We start from the raw sequence: 19,515 nt of genomic DNA, 5'->3' as shown, positions 1-19,515 counted from the left end.
ACTGTTCACAAGAGCCCAAAACGAGGCACTGCACAAAGTCCCACCAACAGTAAGGCGAATACACCAAGGAAGACAATCAAATACCACAGGGCAGAGAAAACATACACACATTACATGCACAAAGAACATACTGTGTGCATACATGTATGTATAGATATATATAGACATATGTACACAACAGGCAGAAGCATTAAGTAAACTGGGAACTGAACAGGGTGGATTCAGCCAGACATGGAACAGCACATGCTACATGAGCAGAGCACTTAACAACAGCACCCACACAGGGGTGCCTACACTGTGGGAGAGACAGAGCAGGGTGGGGGTGTTTTACACAGAGTGAAAGTCCAAGTGGGGGTGGTGACTGGAAAGAAACCTGAAGGGAAGGGACCATGAGGAGCTAGCCCTTGATTTAGGCCCTGATTCATGGACCTTCCTAAAATAATAATCAAATAGGTAAAAAATGTACATCCATTCCAATAAAAAGATCTGTTTCCACATCCGTCATACACAATAGATAAGTACTTGTGGTCTGCATATAATGTTCTTTGGCATTTCAAAGGGAAGAAGCTTCCATACTGGGACAGCAGGACACCACACTAAGTGAGATGGTGGCCCTCACATGCAAGGTTTCTCCAAACCCACTCAAATCCTTCCTCCCCTCTCGCCCCTTCCCCTCCTCTTCCCAGCTCCTGGCAAGCGGAATTCTATTTTTTATCTGTGAATTTGACCTATCAGATGTCTTACTCGCTGAAATCTTGGGTACCCTGTAATTCTTGGCTGCAGAGTTTGAGATCCAAGTCTCCAAATGATAGATTTGTGACAACCAACCTCACCCAGTTAGAACAGAGGCGGCAGTGTGGGAGGCAGGATTTGTAACTGAAGCCAGGACCTGCCAAACTGGTCTATAACAAAGGGCCTGAGACACTCGTTGACTTTCTAGACAAAATTTCCTTTCTAGATCTAGGACTCAGTGTGTTTAAAGTGATTGAAGTTGCTTTCTCCTGGGCCACTTTCATAATATCTACAACTTCCCCTGAGCAAGGCAAGGACTGCACTCTTCAGGATAGCCTTGAGTGGCTCTGGGCTGGGGCTGGGGGCCAGTTCAGGGTTGGAGGAGAGTAGACTTCAGGCGTAGGAGGTGAGCACGGGCTGTGCCTGTAGTGTAGAGTGTGGAAAGATGTGTATAGAGGATAGAGGAAAGATGTAAGGATGTGGGTTGGAGAAGAGAAAAGATGGGGAGATAGACAAGATCTTGTGAGGATGTTGGGCCAGAACGCATGGCCTGAGAATGAATGAGCACACTGGGGACTATCTGTGGGATGTATGGAGGACATATGGGGGGGGGGCATATACAGCATGCACATGGACAAAAAACCTGCCTATACTCATGTAGGAGAACAGATGTGTTCATGGTAAGGGTGGCCTTACATGATACCAGAAGAGAGAATGAGGAGGTGGCCTGTCTTTATTCATTCAGGAGGTGGGGCATGCGGAGTTAGATATAGGCAGACAGAAGTCTACAGGGGATGGAGGAAGTAAGCCTGCCAGTATTCCGCCGAGGAGAAGGAATGAAATGTCTGGGCTGCGGCAGAAGAGAAACAGAACTCTTCCTTCTCCCAAGGTCTTACCAATGGTCTAACTAAGTCAAGGCCACAGGGAGGGCAGTTCCATCTGAAACCTAATCATCTTGGATCCTGCATGGTATTCCCTGCTCCAGGCAGGAAAGTAGATGGAAGCTCAGAACGAGGCAGCAGGTTAATGAAGGCAGAATTGCTAGGGCCTCACTCCCACGCCCTTTTGAGCCCAGGTGCCAGGGGCGGGTGAGGGGAAGAGAGTGCCTGGCTTGTATACCACCCACAGGTACCTGTTTCCTGGCCTAGTAAGGAAACAGGAAAAAAAAAAAAAACACAAGGAGGGAGAGAACATTGGCACCCTACCACCTGCCTGTGTGGCTGCTGCCAGAGGCCGTGTGGAAAGGAGATGGTTTCAGAGCACACGAGGGGTCCCTGTGAACCAGAAATGAAGCAACTCACCTGTCCACTGGAGAATATGAACACAAGAGCCGCTCCAGCTGCCGTCATTGCCCAGGTAAAGAAGGTCCCCAGCAAGGCCTGGAACACGGAGCTGTAGCCCTGAAGCATGCTGGATATAGCTGGGCACAGAAGAACAAGAGGGTCAGATGCTGAGGGGCCCTGATGGCGACAGATACATGTCCTAAACCCCTACTTGAAGTGCCCTCCATCAGAGTAGGTGTCTGCACCTTCAAGTCATGCCAATGAAATGGTCCTCAACATCCTGGTACCTGAGTCAAGCCTTTCATCCAGGCTCCAGATATTAAAAGTCATGTAACTCTGAAAGGCACCGGGAGAAAGAGGCCAGGAAGCCCTCCCAAAGGGAGAGGTATTGGGAAGTAGCTCCAGAGAGAAGCGCAAGGGATCTGAGCTGTGGCACAGAGGAAAGGAGCTATGGAGAGCCTGCAACAGCCTTTTCCCACTCATTCCATGCCTCTGTTCCTGCCTGCCATTTCTTCTCTGTCCCTGACAAACACAGGCCACTAGCTCAAGTTCTCTTCTAAAGGGCTGCCATCTGATTCCTAGTCACACCTTCCTGGCTCCCCAAGCCAGCCTCCCAGCGAAAGGTAAATTCCACTGACAGACCTTCCCTCCTCCACGGACTCTCCAAGCCAAGTCCAAAAGCGCCCACCAGGGACACTACTCAGTTCATTGCAGCACCTTTACAGACCCAGACAGCTGTGCCTCTGTGATTCCATTCCCATAAGCCCCTTTGGGAATGCCTTCCCTCCATAGCTCCTGCCCACGAGACCCAAGAGCCTCCTCAGAGGCCCACCTGATGCCAGACCTACAACAAAATCTTCCATGAACCCCCAACTAGTCCAAACACATGCATTTGCTGCTCTCCCTAAGGGCCTGTCTCCTTCGTCTCTTATATCCCTTCCCACAGCCTGTAAAAAGGGACGTGGGCACCTGCTGGAAACTGCTTGCTGAATGAGAAGGAGCCAGCTTACCCAAACAGGAGAGGCAGAGAGCATAAGGAAATACAACCATGAACGGCACTCGCCATGAAGCTCAGCACGTAGCTGCTAACGGTGAAGTGGCAGCATAGTCCACCAAGAAAAGAAAGGGCCCTCTCTAGTGTGGACGCAGAGAACCGCCTCAGAATTAACCATGCTCAACACTGAGACCAGATTCTGTCCATCTTGTCCTAGACCTGAAATGACAGTCAGCCTTCTCCTGTGGAAAGTTACAAAGTAGAGACGTCCACTTGTGTGTCCTGGCACATACATGGGCATACGCACTAGGTGTGAGGCCTCAACTCAAAGGCCTCATTCAGCTCCCCTTTGGCTCTTCAGCACCCACAGGACTGGACCTGACTCCACCTGGCTTAGCTCCCTCAGAACTTAGCGGGAGTTATGTGCCTGAATAACGAGGGCTGAAGTTGTTCTCTCTGCTGGCCTTAGAGAAAACCATGGCAGAGCATGGACAGGACCCTCCCTGTGCCTAGTCCACACTCAGAAAAGGCTGTGGGCTCAGATGAACCCAGCTGGGACCCTGTGCTTGGTCTAAAGTAAAATCACCTGTGGGTTCAGATTCTAAGCGTATGCAACCTTTTGACATTTCAACATGACTCTGTTGACACTTGAGAACCCCACAATCAAGTGACAGGAAGAAAAATAAATAAATTTCTGCCAAGCTTCACAACCTGAGTTTGATTCCTGACACCCACATGTCATGATGAAAATGAGGGAAAGAAACAACATGCTATCTTCTGACCTCCATTTGCCCTCTGACCTCTACATTTGCACCACGGAATGCATAAGCCCCACACACAAACACCCAAAACAAATCAATGAAAAGGTAGTTTTAAAATGCATCATTTCCCAAATCTCACAATGTTCAAGTACGTTTACTATTTTGTGTTAGGCTGTATTCATCTCTCTCATGAAGCGCAGGTTGGACACACCTGATACAGGAACTCAAGACGGTAACTGCACAAACCGATGGTTCCCAGAAATAATTTCAGGCCTACAAATAGCCTTTCCACCATCCCCCGAGTCAAGTCAGCCTCAAAGGAGTGGTGAGTGCTGGACATGGTGGCACATGGCTTTCAGTCCCAGCACTTAAAAAAGCCAATGCAAGCAGATGTCTGCAAGCTGAAGGTTAGCCTGGTCTCCTTAATGAGTTTCAGGCCAGCCAGTGACACATAGTGAAATCCTTTGTCCAAAAAGTAAAAAAGAGGGACTTGTGATTTTTTTTTTAACTGGAACTCTGAACCATTAATACGCTGATCAGCCGATCATTTCCAATTGCTTGTGAGTAAAATGTTAAACATTTACAAAGACAGACACCGAGCTGACATCCTCTCAGTTCTCACTATCTAAGACGGATCACAACATAGAACACCCCAAGGGCCTCGCTGTGTCTTTTGACAGGTACGGATAAAAAGAAACGACCTTCATTTGCCAGCCACCAAAATTCAAACAGAAGGGAGTCGTGGAGTCCTGGGTGTTCACGGCGGCTGGTGGGATAGGACATTCTAAGCCCATTTCATCACTGAGCACCTGAGACGAGGAGGAATGCTGGGGAAGACAGAACCATATCCCATCCATCCGCCAGCAATAGCAGTTATCACATAAGAGCCCAGCACCCCCGGGAGAAGTTTCTTCCGTTCGCTGTTTGAAAACTGGCTACTCAAAGGGTGGGGGGGGGGGGGCCAGGAGTTCTGGTCTCCCTCAGGAGCTACTTAGATATTTTTTTTAAGATAGCTCAGAACTTACTGTGTAGCAGAGGATGACTTTGAACTCCTGATCCTCCCACCTTCCACTTCCCAAACGATGCAATTAAGGAGTGTGCTACTATGCCTAGTTGAGCTTTGTGCACAGCAGGCAAGCACTCCACCAAGTGACTTCTACCTCCAGCCTTTGGAGCTACTTAAAAGAGCAGAGTCTCAGGTGAGACACCACACACTTGCCAGATCCCAAATCTGCGGCTTATTGAACTCCAGGGGGGAATTCTGACACACAGCTAACTACAGAAAGCCAGACCAGCTTCTATACAGCCAACGGCTTAGCGAGTCCTTCTCCATAGGAGACTGGTACATGCTGTTTCAAGTACCAAACAGACCAATAAGCTCTTAGGAACAGGACATGCCAGCCAAATCATGCCAGGAAGTCTGCTTCAGACTCCAAGAGCTGCATATTAACATCATAAACTGGACCAGTGACCAGGAGAGGGGCCCATTCCCCGCCTGTCCTAACTTCAAAGAAGCCAACATCAGGCTGCGCTTCTGTGCATTTTCACTCCAGCAGCACAGGGCAGCCAGCTCCTATAGAGGCAGTAAATGTCCTTCTTTCCCTCCTCTCTTGAATTTGTTGCCTCCGCACTTCAAGATGCTGATTTAGTTAAAGTGAGGAACTGCCTGGGCTTAAGTGAGCTGGCACAGAACGCACAGGCCAGACTCTACCAGAGACGCCCAGGAGACGGATTCGGGATCCGGGCTGACAGAATGAATGTGAAAAAGTTCTCTAGCAGCTATCCTGCCGGCACTGGGCTCTCGGGCCTCCCCCAGACCTGATGCAGGTGGGAGTAGCAGGGGCCTCGGAACTGCTGCCATTGGATCCCAGCGATCCCTTGTCCCCTACACACCACCACGGAACAATGAATGAAGAGGCCCTCGGTTGTGCACTCCGGAGCCTCGGATCACTGCCTCTGGCTCATCCTAGGGCGGAGCAGAGGGGGCCCGAACACCTCCCACCCACCCACCACCTGTCACAGCCCCCTGCTGCTCCATCAGGACCTGGCCTCCCTAGAGCATCCCTTCGCAAGCTCCGGGCACCTGCACACTCTTGTGACTGCCCGGGATCCCGGGCCTGAAGGAGAGAAAAGGCGACTCACTAGGGTTCCCTCTCCAGCCCCCTCTCCACTTCCATCAGCCCCAGAAGACACTCGCTCGCCAGGCTCCACTCCTGCAGTCACTTCCTGCTTCTCTCCAGCACACGTGGCCCTCCACCACCAGGCCCCGCCCCTCCGTAACTGGCAAATCCTGCCTGGAGAATAAAGTCTCTGTTTCACAGCCTTCTGTGCGCACAGGAACAGGTGCGGGCGGGCGAGAGCAGCATCCTAAGGCCGCGAAGCACAGAGCCCAAGGCCAAGGGCAGGGGCAGGGCAGATCACGTGTACACAACCCAGGAAGCCCGGGGAAGCTACAGACACCCAAAGAAGGGGCACTTCGGTGCAGTTCTGACGTGCTTAATGTTGTCTACATCTTTTGTCATTTGTCCTAAGCCCTAACTGAACTACTAAGCCAGAGTGATGGAAGGTCATAAGGCAGCATTCCGAAGGTCAATAGCGGCTTTATCCTTAAGGTCAATGGCTGCCATTAGGAGGATGCCCAACACGGGCTCTGCATTCTACTTGAGCCTGAGATTTTTCCCTTTGAACCAGGGGCCCCACTGAGGACCGCACTCTAGGAAACACTGCCCAAGGTCAAGGACTTGGCACTCCGGAGCTTCTGTGAAAATACCGATTCAACTGTAACAAAATGAAGGCCAGTTTCCCGGTTTCATTAGAATGTCAGGAAAACAAATAATTTCTTAGTATAAGTATGTCTCGTGCAGTGTGAGGGGCATACCTACACTAATGTCATGATGGTTTTCTGAAACGTGAGGTTAAATGAGTGATCTGTATTGTATTTGGCAGCCCAAGCGAAGAGGAATCAGGACAGAAAACCAGCCTGCAGATGGAGTGACCACAGATCAAAGAAGACAGTAAGGATAGGTTTCGGTTACCCTGTTATAGAAATGACATGCCTTCATTGTGAAAATCATTCCGCACACCTAGAGATGAAGGGAGAATTCTGGGCCAGCTCTCAGACAATACCCAATCAGCTCCTAGAAGATTTCCTTAGCTTATACACACCTTAAGCTTTTGCATTTTACATACACTGTCATCCTTAAATCTCTTTCGGATCCTGGACCCAGGTAACCCTTTGAACGATTTAAAAAGAGACAAGAGACTGCAAGTCTGGCCACCTAGGCAGCCGGGAGATTTACACAGCAAAGGTATTACATACTGCCAGGATTGTTTTAAGTACACCGGTATCGCTCTTGTCCAAATAGCTGTTACCAGGGTCATCTTGTCCACCTGGCAGAATCATGGTTTTCCAGGATTTAATGGCAGACCTGGATTTCATGATGGTGACCCTGCTCTGAACCCACCTCCTGTCCCAGCTGCCTGTTAGTTATGGCTTTGGTATGGGAAGAAAAACAAAAAACAAAAACAAAGTTAAAAATAAAAATAAAACCTAATGGCTGGTTGTAAGTCAAAGCTGTCTCCTTTGTCCCTGGACTAAACACTTACACCCTTGCATCCTAAATTTCACTCTTATCTAACGGGCCTATTCACACGCTACTTATTTTGGGTGTATTTTGGAGGCTATGCTCCTTAGTTAAATTGTGTGACTTAAGCGAATCTATTAGTGGGTTCTTTAGGAGACGAGGTCTATCGCTTCAAGTTTCATCTACATAGTCCAGCAAGAGTCAGCCAATGGTCACTCCCATGGGCTCTGTGCTGTATCAGGAGGAGGTGACCTGGACAGGTGGTCTTATGCCCCCACTACTTCCAGGCCAGTGACAGTCAGCCAGGTAAGGTGCCACATGCCTGTGACCTAGAACTTGGGAAACTGAAAAGTAGGGGGATGGTTAAAAGCCAGCCTGAGCTATACAACAAGATCCTGTCTCAAAAACAAATAAAAACAGGAAGAAGAAAAAAAAAAAAAGACAACCCCAGCAACAGCTTATTATATGAACAGCACAAAACAAGGCCCAGGGGACAAGGCCATCAGTTCCACCCAAAAAAGGTCACAACACTCCCCCACTGAGCTTGCCATTAAACAGCCCAATGCCTTGGATTCACCACAAAATTCTCTGGGAAGCTGAAGTGAATGGAGTAGAGATTAAACCAAACAGTACAATCAAGAATTCCTCCCTGACAAAGTTGGAGAACGGCAGCACAGAGGCTCACGATTTTTTTCTGCTTTCATATGCATTTACCATTTTCAGAATAGAAAGTTAACCAGGTTTTTCTGATTGGTTGGTTGGTTGGTTGGTTGGTTGGTTGGTTGGTTGGTTGGGGTTTTGTTTTGTTTTTTAATCAGTCTACAAAGCATCTCTCCTACCTGGTCCCTTCTTTCTGCTGCTTTTAGCACACCCCTCCTGACCTTCTGGCGGAAGAGACATACACCCTGCCAACCATGTTCCAGGCCCCTGGTTAAGCTGAATAAAGCATGGGAAGTCTCCCCTCCCTGAACATCCCTTTAACCATGGCTACTCAAGGCCACCACCCTGTCTCTGTGGTCTCCAATTGAAGGCCCTGCACCCCTCAAAGCTTGAGTTAAATGCAATCTCTGCTCTGATGCTGGATAGAAAACAGGTGCCCATACTCCCAGGGACCACAGGATGTCATGTAGCTTCTAAAAACTTGTTCCAGCTTGCTTTCTGTTGCTGTGGTAAAACGCTGTCCATAAACAACTTGAGAAGGTAGGGTTACAGGTTGCGGTTCATAGCCAAAGGGGAGTCAAGGCAGGGACTGAAGCAGAGACCACACAGAAATACTACACCTTGGCCTGCTTCCTCGGCTTGCTCTGGTAACTTCCTTACGCAGCCCAGAACCACCTGCCCAGGGATGGTACTTACTGCCCACAGCGGGCTGGGCCCACCCACATTGTCAGCAATCAGGAAAATGCCCCACAGATACACCCATAGGCCAATCTGATGGAGGCAATTCTTCAACTGAGATCTCTTCTTTCCAGATATGTCTGTTTGTGTCTGTTTGACAAACTGACCCAGGACCTGTGTCCCTTAAGCTCAGAGGTTTAGTCCGTTACCATCATGGTGGGAAGCATGGCAGCATGCAGGCAGATATGGCGCTAGAGGAGCCTTGAGTTTGGTATCTAGATCCCCAGGCAGCTAAAGGAGACTTCTTTTCCACACACAGGGCAGAGCTTGAGCATCAAAGCCCTGCCCCCACACTGACATACTTTCTCCAACAAGGCCACACCTCCAGAGAAGCTAACTCCTCTGATAGCTTCAGCAGAAGGACCCAGGGTTTCGGCCCTGTGTTTGAACACTTGAACCCACCTATTAGTACAGCATGGGAAGGTTGTTTGAACCCTTGATCCCAGCTATTACTGCAGCAGGGGAAGGTTGTGTTGTGAAACCTTTAGGGGGTGGAGCCTTGCTGGAGGAAATAGGTCACTGGGCATGGGTTTCAAGCTTTAATAGCCTACTAAGCTCTACCCTTCTGTGGTGGTTTGAGTAGGTGTGGCCCTAATAGGTAAGATTCATGTGTTTGAATGCTTGGCTATAGGGAGTGACACTATCAGGAGGTGTGGCCTACAACACGATCCCGCCCCCCCCCACACACACACACCAGGACTTCTCACTGCCCTTGGAGGAAAACTAACTCCCCACCTTAGCCCCTGGAATCTGGCCCCAGCTCTTAGCCAGACTGACCAACAACCTCTGACTCGATGGACCTTTCTCCTGCCTCATGGCCTTTGCACCTGCTCCTGCCTCCGCCTGAAGCACCTAGCTTCACGACTCACCTAGCTGGACCCTCCTGTCACTTGGGTCTCACCTCAAATATTATCCTTCAAAGGGACATTCCTTGAATTTCTGACCCAACAAAGATCTTTCTTGTCTTTTGTGTTCTCCCTAAATGCAAGCTCATGCCTGCCGTTTCCACCTGTTTCTCCAGGACTCACTGCAAAGCAGGTGGGCCCTATTCACTGAATGAGTAAATCAGATAGGGACAAGAGCATTATGTCTTGGCTACACTTTACAAAGACTTACTTAAGAGTTATCAGAAAAATGATATGTGCATCCTGGATCAAATTGTTCCAGGAATGCTACTGCACCTACCTTAGTATCACACAAAGGTTCTCAGCCTAGAATAATTTTGCTCTTCTCACTCACTGGCTTGCTTGCAGGGTCATGCTCAGCTAACTTTCTTACATCAGCCCAGGACCACCTGCCTAGGGAATGGTGCTGCCCACAGTGGATTGAGCCTTTCTGCTTTAAGACAATCCCCTCACAGACACAGCCATGAGCCAACCTGACTTAAGCACCTCCTCAATTTAAGGATTCTTCTCTTAGATTGACTCTAGGCTGTGTCAAGTTGACAGTTAAGATTAACCAGGGCACAGTGTCTCCTCCATGGTTGGGACAGATTCTGCCTATTTGCCTTCAGGTTGGTTCCTTGATATACACAAGTAAACCATGAAGAGAACATTCTAGCTAGCCTCTAGCCTAAGCAGAGAAGTCCACAGGAACTGGGCACCACTTCTCTGAGCCTGCTGCAGACAAGAGCTGTTCTCCTGGGCTCAAGGGAGAAACTGAGTCAGCAATCTGGCCCCTTCTCACCTTTGTCTAACATTTGATTCTGAGCCGATAATACAAATGCTCTGGAGAGGCTTAAGCATGCAATCCTGCTGACTTATGGAAATCTGCTGCAGAGACAGAAGTTTCTAGCCCCGAATAAGGTGTTTAAAATTCAGACCCGGCTTGCTCGACTGCCAGCTTAATAAGATACCAATTACTAAGTAAAAACCACCACCAATTGAATATGGAATCAACCCTCAGGTGATACAATCTGAGACAATAATTAGCAGAAATCAATTTCCCCATTTTCTACTGCTGTTGCTTTAAATAGCTCCTCCGTACCAGGCACGGTTTTCCCAGCCACTCGGAATCGAAGCAGGAGCACCATGAGTTTCAGGCCAGCCTGAGGTACAGAATAAGACGTCTTAATACCCAAAACAAAAGCTGCTCCTTCCAGCATCTCCCAGCTAGTAAGTTCACAGAGACCACGTTAACAAGCTTACTAACATAACAGCTCTGGATCGACACTTAAGTTCAGTGCCCAGCCTACCCCATTGTCACTTGCCTGAGTGACCTGCTTGTCCAGTCACTCAGTAAATGCTCACTGCATATCTATGATGGGATAGGATTTGGGGGGAGGGGTGCTGGGTGCACATTGTGACACTGGCTCAGACCATGGCTTCACAGTGCTGCTCATGTACCTCGTCTCGTCCTGTGTTGGCTGCACCGCATGAACCAGGGCTGATACTGAAGCCTTGTGTTTCTCAAGGATGATTTTCCTCACTCCTCACAAGACGTCCGCGTCCTCCCCTGACGGATGTCGTGGATGTCTCCAGCTACGTAAGACAAACCAGCAGAACATGCTCTCTTTCCCGAGGCTAAGAGAGCAACAGACCCTGCAATCCACACCTAGGGCCATGGCAGCAGGTGCATGGGAGGAAATGGTCTTCCAGGCAGCAGATCCACGTAGACAATGCTGAGAACTGACCAGAGAGCTCTTAGGACCAAAGCCTAGGCCAAAGCTCTGGAAATGTGTGGTTTCTTCTTATTCTGAAATGGTATTTGTTTTTGTGACAAAATTTCTACTTGTTCTTTTTTGCTGCTGTTTTGTTTTGAAACAGGGACTCCAAGTGTATCCCAGGCTGGCTGTGAATTCCCTGATCCTTCAGCCTCTGCCTTTTCCATGCAGAGATTCCTGGACTATGCCACCACTTTTTTCAATCTGAAAAGATCCTCTGAATTATAGAGCCTGGGAAGCCACAAAGCCTGGATATGCCATAGATGAATGTTTAGAGATTCATGCCAGATATCCAACAGTTTCTCCTGACAGGCAGTCACGAACCTAACAGCCCAGAGATACCCACCTGTGCCCTAATCCATGCACTGTTTAACCATGTCACCTGTATCAATTGCTCTTCTCACCATGGTGACAAAATAGCTGATAAAAAAAAAAAGCTTCAGGAAGAAAGGGTTTATTCTGGCTCACGGTTCAAGAAGACATGACAAGAAGCTGGTACACTGCATCCACAACCAGGAAGCAGAGAGAGAGAAAGGCCTGCTCAGCTCACTTCCTTTATTCAGTCCAGGACCCCAGCCTGTGGATGGGCACTGTCCATAAGTAAGGTGGGTCTCCCCTCTTTCTGGAAACACCCTCACAGATACATTCAGAGGTGTAAGACTATTACATCCTCCTTACACAGTAAAAGGATCTTTCTTTGCTGGTGTGGTTGGGTGAAGGGTCTTAAGATCAAGAAATGGTCCTGGATCACATGGTGGGTCTATGACGTTCCAGTGGTCCTGCTGAGGGGAAAGAGGGAGATGATAGGGTGAGAACGGAGGCAGATGAGACCTTGGACACTGAGATCAGAGAAGTGCAGTCAGAAGCCAAGATTGGTGGGCAAGCACCTGAAGCTGGGAAAGGCGTGGCATTAGACCTCCCTCGAGCATCCAGAAGGAATCCAGCTTTTCACATACCTTAACTTCAGGACTTGTGACCCCTAGGACCACAAGCTAACCACAGTGCTCAAACCCAGAGCCTTGCAAATGCTATGCAAGCCATCTCCTGCTAAGTAACAACCAAAGCCCAAATCGGTATGTCTTTAAACCATCAAGTTTTCAGACTGTTCCAGCAGCAAGAAGAAATTCATACACCTCCTTTCGCCTGGGAGCAGCTAATCTCATCCACAGTGAACCACCAGGGTCCACGCTGAATCCCATCCACTGTCATTATCGAGAAGCATTAAGTACATAACTTTGTAGGCCTGGTAGGAGATGAAAGTGGGAAGTTCCTTGGTCAAAAAAAAAAAAAAAAAAAAAAAAAACAAAAAAAAAAAAAACAGAGTGAAGAGGCTGGCACAGTGCCATATATATTTTATCCCAGCACTTGGGAAACAGAGCCAGGCTGATGTCTATGAGTTCAAGACCAGCCTGGTCTACATAGTGAGTTCCAGGCAAACCAGGGATTCATGGTGAGACCCTGGTTTGGTTTGGTTTGGTTTGGTTTGGTTTGGTTTGGTTTGGTTTGGTTTGGTTTGGTTTGGTTTGGTTTGGTTGTCTGTTTGTTTTCTTTTTTAATGGAGAGGAGAGGTACTATTAAATGTAGCAGAGGGTTGGGAAGATGGCTCAGTGGTTAAAACATTTGCCCTCAAACATGAGAACTGGAATTTGTACCTCCAGAGGCCAGATTGGCAGGAGTCTGTGACCAGAGTGCTCTTACAGTGAGCTGGGAGGTGAGGACATGAGAATCCTGGGGAGCTCACTGGGGAGTGGACCTGGCATGTGCAACAGTGATGAAATCCCGTATCAAACGAGGTAGAGGCTACCCTCTGACTCCCACCTGCACACTGTGCCCACACAGGTGCTCACACACACACACACATGCACACACTTGTAAACATCACACACAACGGGGCGGGCGAAAGAGACAGACAGACTGACAGACAGACAGACTGACAGAACAACACGTAGTTCCCATGGTCATGAGATGAAGATGATTAAGGACCTCAAGGCAATGAAAACTGAGTGTGAAGCTGAGCTTGGGTCTTCTGAATGACTGCACAGGCTACGCGCTCAGTCAAACTGTCCCAAAAAGGTTTAGAACCAGAAGGCCCTAGAGCAGTGGTTCTCAACCTTCCTAAAGCTACAACCCTTTAAAGCAGTTCCTTGTGTTGTGGTGACACCTCTAACTCTAAAATTATTTCATTGCTACTTCATAACTGTAATTTTGCTACTGTTATGAATCATAATGTAAGTACTTTTGGAGATAGAGGGTTGGTGTGGGGGTCGCGACCCCCAGGTTGAGAACTGCTGCTCTAGAGAGCGGGAAAGCCGGGATAAGGAAGCAAGATGCAGCCCCAAAGTTCTTGGAATAGAGTCTGAACATTACAAGCTGGAGCCTGGGATACTGCGCAGAGAACATGCCCAATTCAGAGTGGAGATTAAACGACAAGCAAAAAAAAAGAGAAACCTCAGAACTGAGAAACGAGTAGACCAGAACAGAATCTGGATGCAGCAAGCTCTATGGGGGCCTAAAAAATGATTGAGAAATGGAAAAAATAGATACGTTGACTCAAAAAAAAAAAACCATCTTCAGAGACCTAAATTAATGAACGTTTAGCTAAATGCTTATTAACCCTTAATTATTGACTTTGATATTCATAAAAATTTAATCTCACTCAAAAATTAATCTGAGGATTAACTTTCTCACTTTCAGGGAAATCTTAAGTATGCACAACACAAGCCAAGAAATCATAGCCAATCATAAATTAAGTAAAGCTTAAAGCTAAGCAGGTCCAAAGCAAAGTTTTAAAAACATCTTTCTGACTGAAGTGGGGGTGGGGGTGTAAAATTACTTTATTTGGAATGTAGGAACTTTTTAATATGTTCGGTACCAAAAAAAAAACATTTTTCTCTTGAAAAAACAAGTCTTGGGGGAGGAGGTGGTCTAGAGAGATGTTAAAAGGCCCCTGGGTTGAAGTCAGAGCAAGGATTTCAAGATGCTCTTCTTCCAACAAAACTCATCCTATACAGTATAGCTGATGCCAGAGAGAGGCTAGGCATTGCCTAGCTAGGAGAAGGGTAGCTTTCTGCCATCACCGTCTCTCCAGGGCATGTGACCAGCAATAATGTCATCACAATAAGAAAATAATATGCATGTAACAGAGGCCAGAGGGGACCTTAGTTTTACAGCGCTAGCTAGGACATAGGGTCATGGTGAGGATAAGAGAGTCCTTCTGCCTTTCTTAGGTTCCTTTCCCAACTCGGGAAATTTTTATTAAGCTATAAAAATGCAGCATCAAAGCCTTTTGTGCTTACTTAGTAAACCTAGCCAAGTAACCAAGACCCCTAATAACCAACACAAGATTCTTAGTCTTACTGCCCAAAGCCTCTTGGGCACACATCTCTACCAATTTGGAACACTGAGTTCCCATTAGATTTGCCACACTTGTTTTAATCCATCATTTCCCAAGAAATTTCTTCCTCACATAGGGCAGCTACAGAATGGAGAAGTGTGACCAGAGTCAGGGTCCTAAGAAAGGCTCTCTCCTCCATTGCACACTCCCTCCCACTCCCTTAGGCCCCAGGGCTGCCTGTCACCACCGGGCCAGCATCCATAACTGAGTGAGTTCTTTACTCTCTACATGCTCCACAGACAACAGCTGGTGAGGCCTTGGCACGGGTTATAAGCCTCCAGCCCTGCAGAGCCCTCCATACACCAGAGGCTGAACATTTCTCTGAATATCTCAGACTCCCTATGTGTTCCCAGAAAACCATGAGGTCAAGGCAGGTTATCTACACAGCAGATTCCCTTTCTCTTCCTTCAATCCAGAAAATTATAACACACAGGCTTTGGATTCAAACCAAGTTGCCTCCAGGGCTCACTCAATAGTTAGGCTTTAGAAAATGTGTCCTGATGTGGCTGAGTCTGGGGCTGAGAGGACTATGCTGAGTTCCTTCAGAATCCTCTTTACATAGACATGCCTTCTTTACCAAAAACTTACTTTGTGTTAATTTTAAGAATCAGTGAGCAGCTCTCTTCTGACTGTAAGACTAACTCATCTCTATCACCAACAACCACAAAATGGTTTGAAAGGGTCTGGAGTGATGGCTCAGCAGCTAAGAGCACTGGCTGCTCTTGCAAAGGGTACAGGTCAGTTCCCAACACACACATGGTGGCTCGCCACCCAACATCTGTAACTCCAGTTCCAGGGGATCCAATCTCCTTTTATGAGCTCCAAGGCACCAGGCATCATGAGGTGCACATACATGAATGCAGACAAAACATGCAAACACATAAAATAAAAATAAATCTCTTTTAAAAATTGGTTTGAAACAGATTTGTCAAGCAAAATATGTTAGCTAAGAACTAATTATTTCTCCTAGTTTTTTAACGTATCATAAAGCTCACAGATGCCACTACCAATCAGTACTTGGGACCAATATGACCAATGAAGTTAGCAAACTGAGGGTGTGCTGCTAGAACCCAGAGCAAGGAAATTGGATTTTAATTCACCTCTGCCTTGCTCGGCTTTTGGAAATATTAATAATTGATAGATGGCGGTACGAGGCAGTTCTTTCAACCTGAGACATTGCAGGTTGGAAATCACTGCTGCAGGGCATAAGGAATAAATGAAACCCACAGACACTGGTTTGAGAAACAAGAAGAGCGATCACAGAAAAGCATCGCTCCAAATAGTTAACTAGCTAAGTAGCTCCCGATCCCTGATGTGTATACCAATTAGCCTGCTCAGCCCTGAAGGGGATTACAATGAGGGTGCATCTTTTCTCTCTGGTGAGCAGGGGAGGCATTTAATAAGCACTTGTCAAATAAATGAATATTTACAATGCACACTGCCCAGCCGGACTCTGGGCGAATACCTCACAACTGCTTCTAGGACAGGAATTAATCAAAGAAGTGAGCACAGCTGCTGTTTCAGGAGGCTGGTGGGGCTTCAGGTGACTGGGCTGGCAGGGGGCATGGGGGGCTCATGATGAAGAGATCCTGCCCCTTCAAGTGCTAATTATTCTTTTCTTTTGGTGAGCATCTCCTCCTTGGAGACCTTGCTGTCCAAGCTGTGTTGGCTAGAACCCCATGCCATGCCCAATAAGGGCCACACATCCTTGGGCAGAGGTCAGTAAGGGATGTAGCAGAACACTGGATGATGAGACTGGACCCTCAGAGGATGTGAAGGCTCTGAGTAGGCAGAAACAGAGGAATCCTTACTGTTTCCCTTCTTGCTCTGTTTGGGTTTGGTGGTGCTAGGGATGTAACTGGGGCTTTGTGTATGCTGGGAAATGTTCTACCATTGTTCTGGGGTGGCTCACATGCCCAGCCCAAGTTGGGCATTGTTGATGGAAACGCCAATGTGATGCTTACCATAACTCCAGTACTCAGGAGGTTGGGGTAGGAGGATCACCCACCAGGTCTAAGCCAGCCTGGGCTACACAAGGAGACTCAGTCCCAGAAACCAAACGAAACCTCAGAGGCACGGAGGTAGAAATTAACTGCAAGAATCTGGCCAATTAATCTTAGCCACAGTCCTAACCATGGGGACTCAAGGGTCAGGTTCATGCCTTGCCACTCAACCTGTGACCTTCTCATACAGCATAGACGGGGATCTTCTGAAGATGCAGAATGTCAGGCTTCTGAGGGGAAAACCCTGGGCCCAAACTTCAGCCAGCTCCCCAGGACATCCCAGTCATACGTGAAGGGCACAGAACCACTGCATGCAATTTGCCCCTCACCCTCCATGCATGCACTATTTCTTTTGTCTTTACACCAAAAGGAACCTTCCAAATTCAGTCCTGGGTGAATGACAGCATTTTGTGCACAAATAGGACACTTCCCTGTGAAAGGCTGTAGCAGTCACCAACCAAATCCTTGGTCCATTCTCTTGTCTCCAGGTTTCAAGAAAGGGTGGGGCAGCCTGGAATATCTGGATCTCAGAGGCTGCTTTGTTTGGCTACAGTTTCCCCACCACACAGCACAGAGGAACACCCATGCCAGACCATTCCTGACAGCAAAGCCAGTGCACAAAAGCCTACTTAGAGGAAACCTGGATGTATCAAGGAAGTCTCCCAGGGAACCAAAGAGCGCCCTGTTAGGAACCACTAACCTACACAAGGGAGAGGTCCTGGCAGGACTGTGGTCCTCCTGCCAGCTAAAGAGTTCATTAAAGTCTTGAAAACGAGGCCAGGTTGAACCCTGCAGGCTCCCAGAGAGAATCAGCGGGGTGACCAAGGGCTACCCCATGTCTAAGGGGAAGCCTTCTGTTGGTGACACTAATGAAGACAAGCAGCCTCCAGCTGCTGGGAGCTCTTGCCATCTGCCCCTCCACCCACAGCCGCTCTTTATTATTTAACCCACAGAAGGCAATAAAGGCCCTTCGCCTTTTACTCGTGTGCCATTCTGAGTCATATCAGATGCTTTCTAATGGCATTGTTTAAAGGGGGCGGGGGCAGGATCATTTGTTAGGATAGCCACGGTAATCCATCTGCACACTCCTCCTTAGCCATCTAACAGAAGGCGTGAAGCCATCCCAGGCGGGAGCACTTGCCGATCTGCCCCCACTGGAGGGGAGTGCTGTTTTACTACCTGTAAATGCTTGGAGACTGCCAAAAGACTCCCGTACCAGCCGCTAGGCTAGCCTGGACCTTACGCACCCTTACTGCATGGATGGAAGATAAACCAATATATATTTTGCCAATTATCAGATGTATTCCTGACCCCTCCCATCACTACTTGGCATCTTCAGAAGCTGGATCCAGGGACTGGTAGACGCTTGCCCAGCATGCACTAGGACCTAGTTTCATCCTCAGCACAGTAAGAGGTGGGTGTGGTGGTGCACCCTGTAATCTCAGCCTTCCGAGGGAAGGAGTTTAACGTTGTTCTTGCTTGCAGAACAAGTTTGAGCCCAGCACGGAATACCTGTGACCCAAGAAAACAAAACCTGTGTATACCGCAGCACATGTCAGAGGACAATTTGGTGGTTGTTCTCCTTCCGTCATATGAATCCCAGGATCGAACTCAGGTTGTCACACTTAGCGGCAAGCTGCTTTACCACTGCCCCGCCCCGCCATCTCACCACCCCTGCTTATGCGTTTTCTTTTTGGATAGAGTTTCAATGTACCAATGTGTCCAGGCTGGCTGATTCCAAACTCTCCTCACGGCCCCAACTGGCCTGGAATACACAGTCCTCCTGCCTCAGTTTCCAGGTACACACCACCAAGCCTGGCTTGAATCTATGTCTTAAACCTACCAGTCTGAATTAGCATCAGCAGGATCCCAGGCAAATGCCATGCAAAAATAAATTTAAAAAAAATTAAAAAAAAAAACACTACATTGTTGTTCGAATGATTTGAAAAATATAGGGAATGTATCATATTCAAATCACAATGGATGTGCTAAGAAATAATTTCTTGAGCCAGGCGTGGTGGCACATGATTTTAATACCACCACTTGGTAGGCAGAGGCAGGTGAATCCCTCTGAGTTCCAAGACAGCCAGGGATACACAGAGAAATCCTGTCTTAAAAAAACAAAACAAAACACACACACAGAAAAAAAAAAAAAACCAGAAATAATTTATCTTCCAATTTATTCCATTATTTTTCTGTGTACGTAAGGATCCTAGAGGTATATATGTATATGTATATATATGTATAGAGAGGTATATGTATATATACATATGATTTCTTTTATATAACATATGATCAAACTAAGTCTTAAAACGTTTCCACTTTTCTTCTGGGTTCTGTGTGTACATTGTGTGCACAGTGTGTGTGTGTGTGTGTGTGTGTGTGTGTGTGTGTGTGTGTGTCTGTGTGTCTGTGTGTCTGTGTGTCTGTGTGTGTGTGTGTGTGTGTGTGTGTGTGTGCACATGTGCAAGCCAGGCCAACACCAGGTGTCTCCCTCTCTCAGCCCCAACCCTGTCTTTTGAGGCAGGGTCTCTCACTGGATCTGAGGCTCACTGGTTCAGCATGGCTGTCTAGCCAGGGAGTCCCGAGGATCCTCTTGTCTGCCCTGGGATGACAGCTGTACACCATGAGACTTGGATTCTGAGGAGCAGATCTCAGTCCTCATCCTCACAGGACAAACAATTTTCAGGCAAAGTCATCTCTG

At 47.8% G+C, this 19,515-nt stretch overlaps 1 protein-coding gene across 9 annotated transcripts in view; it reads right to left on the bottom strand.

Moving 5' to 3' along the window:
- The window catches only part of Slc39a11 (solute carrier family 39 member 11), a 389,328-nt gene that overhangs the window by 311,519 nt on the left and 58,294 nt on the right, over positions 1–19,515 (bottom strand). For 5 of the 9 annotated variants that reach the window (XM_060386457.1, XM_060386461.1, XM_060386459.1 and 2 more), the window contains exons 1-2: positions 5,913–6,044; positions 2,034–2,152 (exon numbers count right to left, since the gene is read on the bottom strand). The exons of 1 other annotated variant lie outside the window; for it this stretch is intronic. In XM_060386457.1, the coding sequence (XP_060242440.1) occupies positions 2,034–2,141 (108 nt within the window). In that variant the 5' untranslated portion in view covers positions 2,142–2,152; positions 5,913–6,044. Of the gene's footprint in view, positions 1–2,033; positions 2,153–5,912; positions 6,052–19,515 lie in introns of those variants that run through there. 3 more of the 9 variants (XM_060386455.1, XM_060386456.1, XM_060386454.1) reach the window with 2 other exon arrangements.

This window comes from Meriones unguiculatus, chromosome 7 (genome assembly GCF_030254825.1).
Source record: "Meriones unguiculatus strain TT.TT164.6M chromosome 7, Bangor_MerUng_6.1, whole genome shotgun sequence".
NCBI lineage: Eukaryota > Metazoa > Chordata > Mammalia > Rodentia > Muridae > Meriones > Meriones unguiculatus.
Note: the sequence above shows the minus strand (reverse complement) of the source record. Positions and strands in the feature narration are given on the sequence as shown.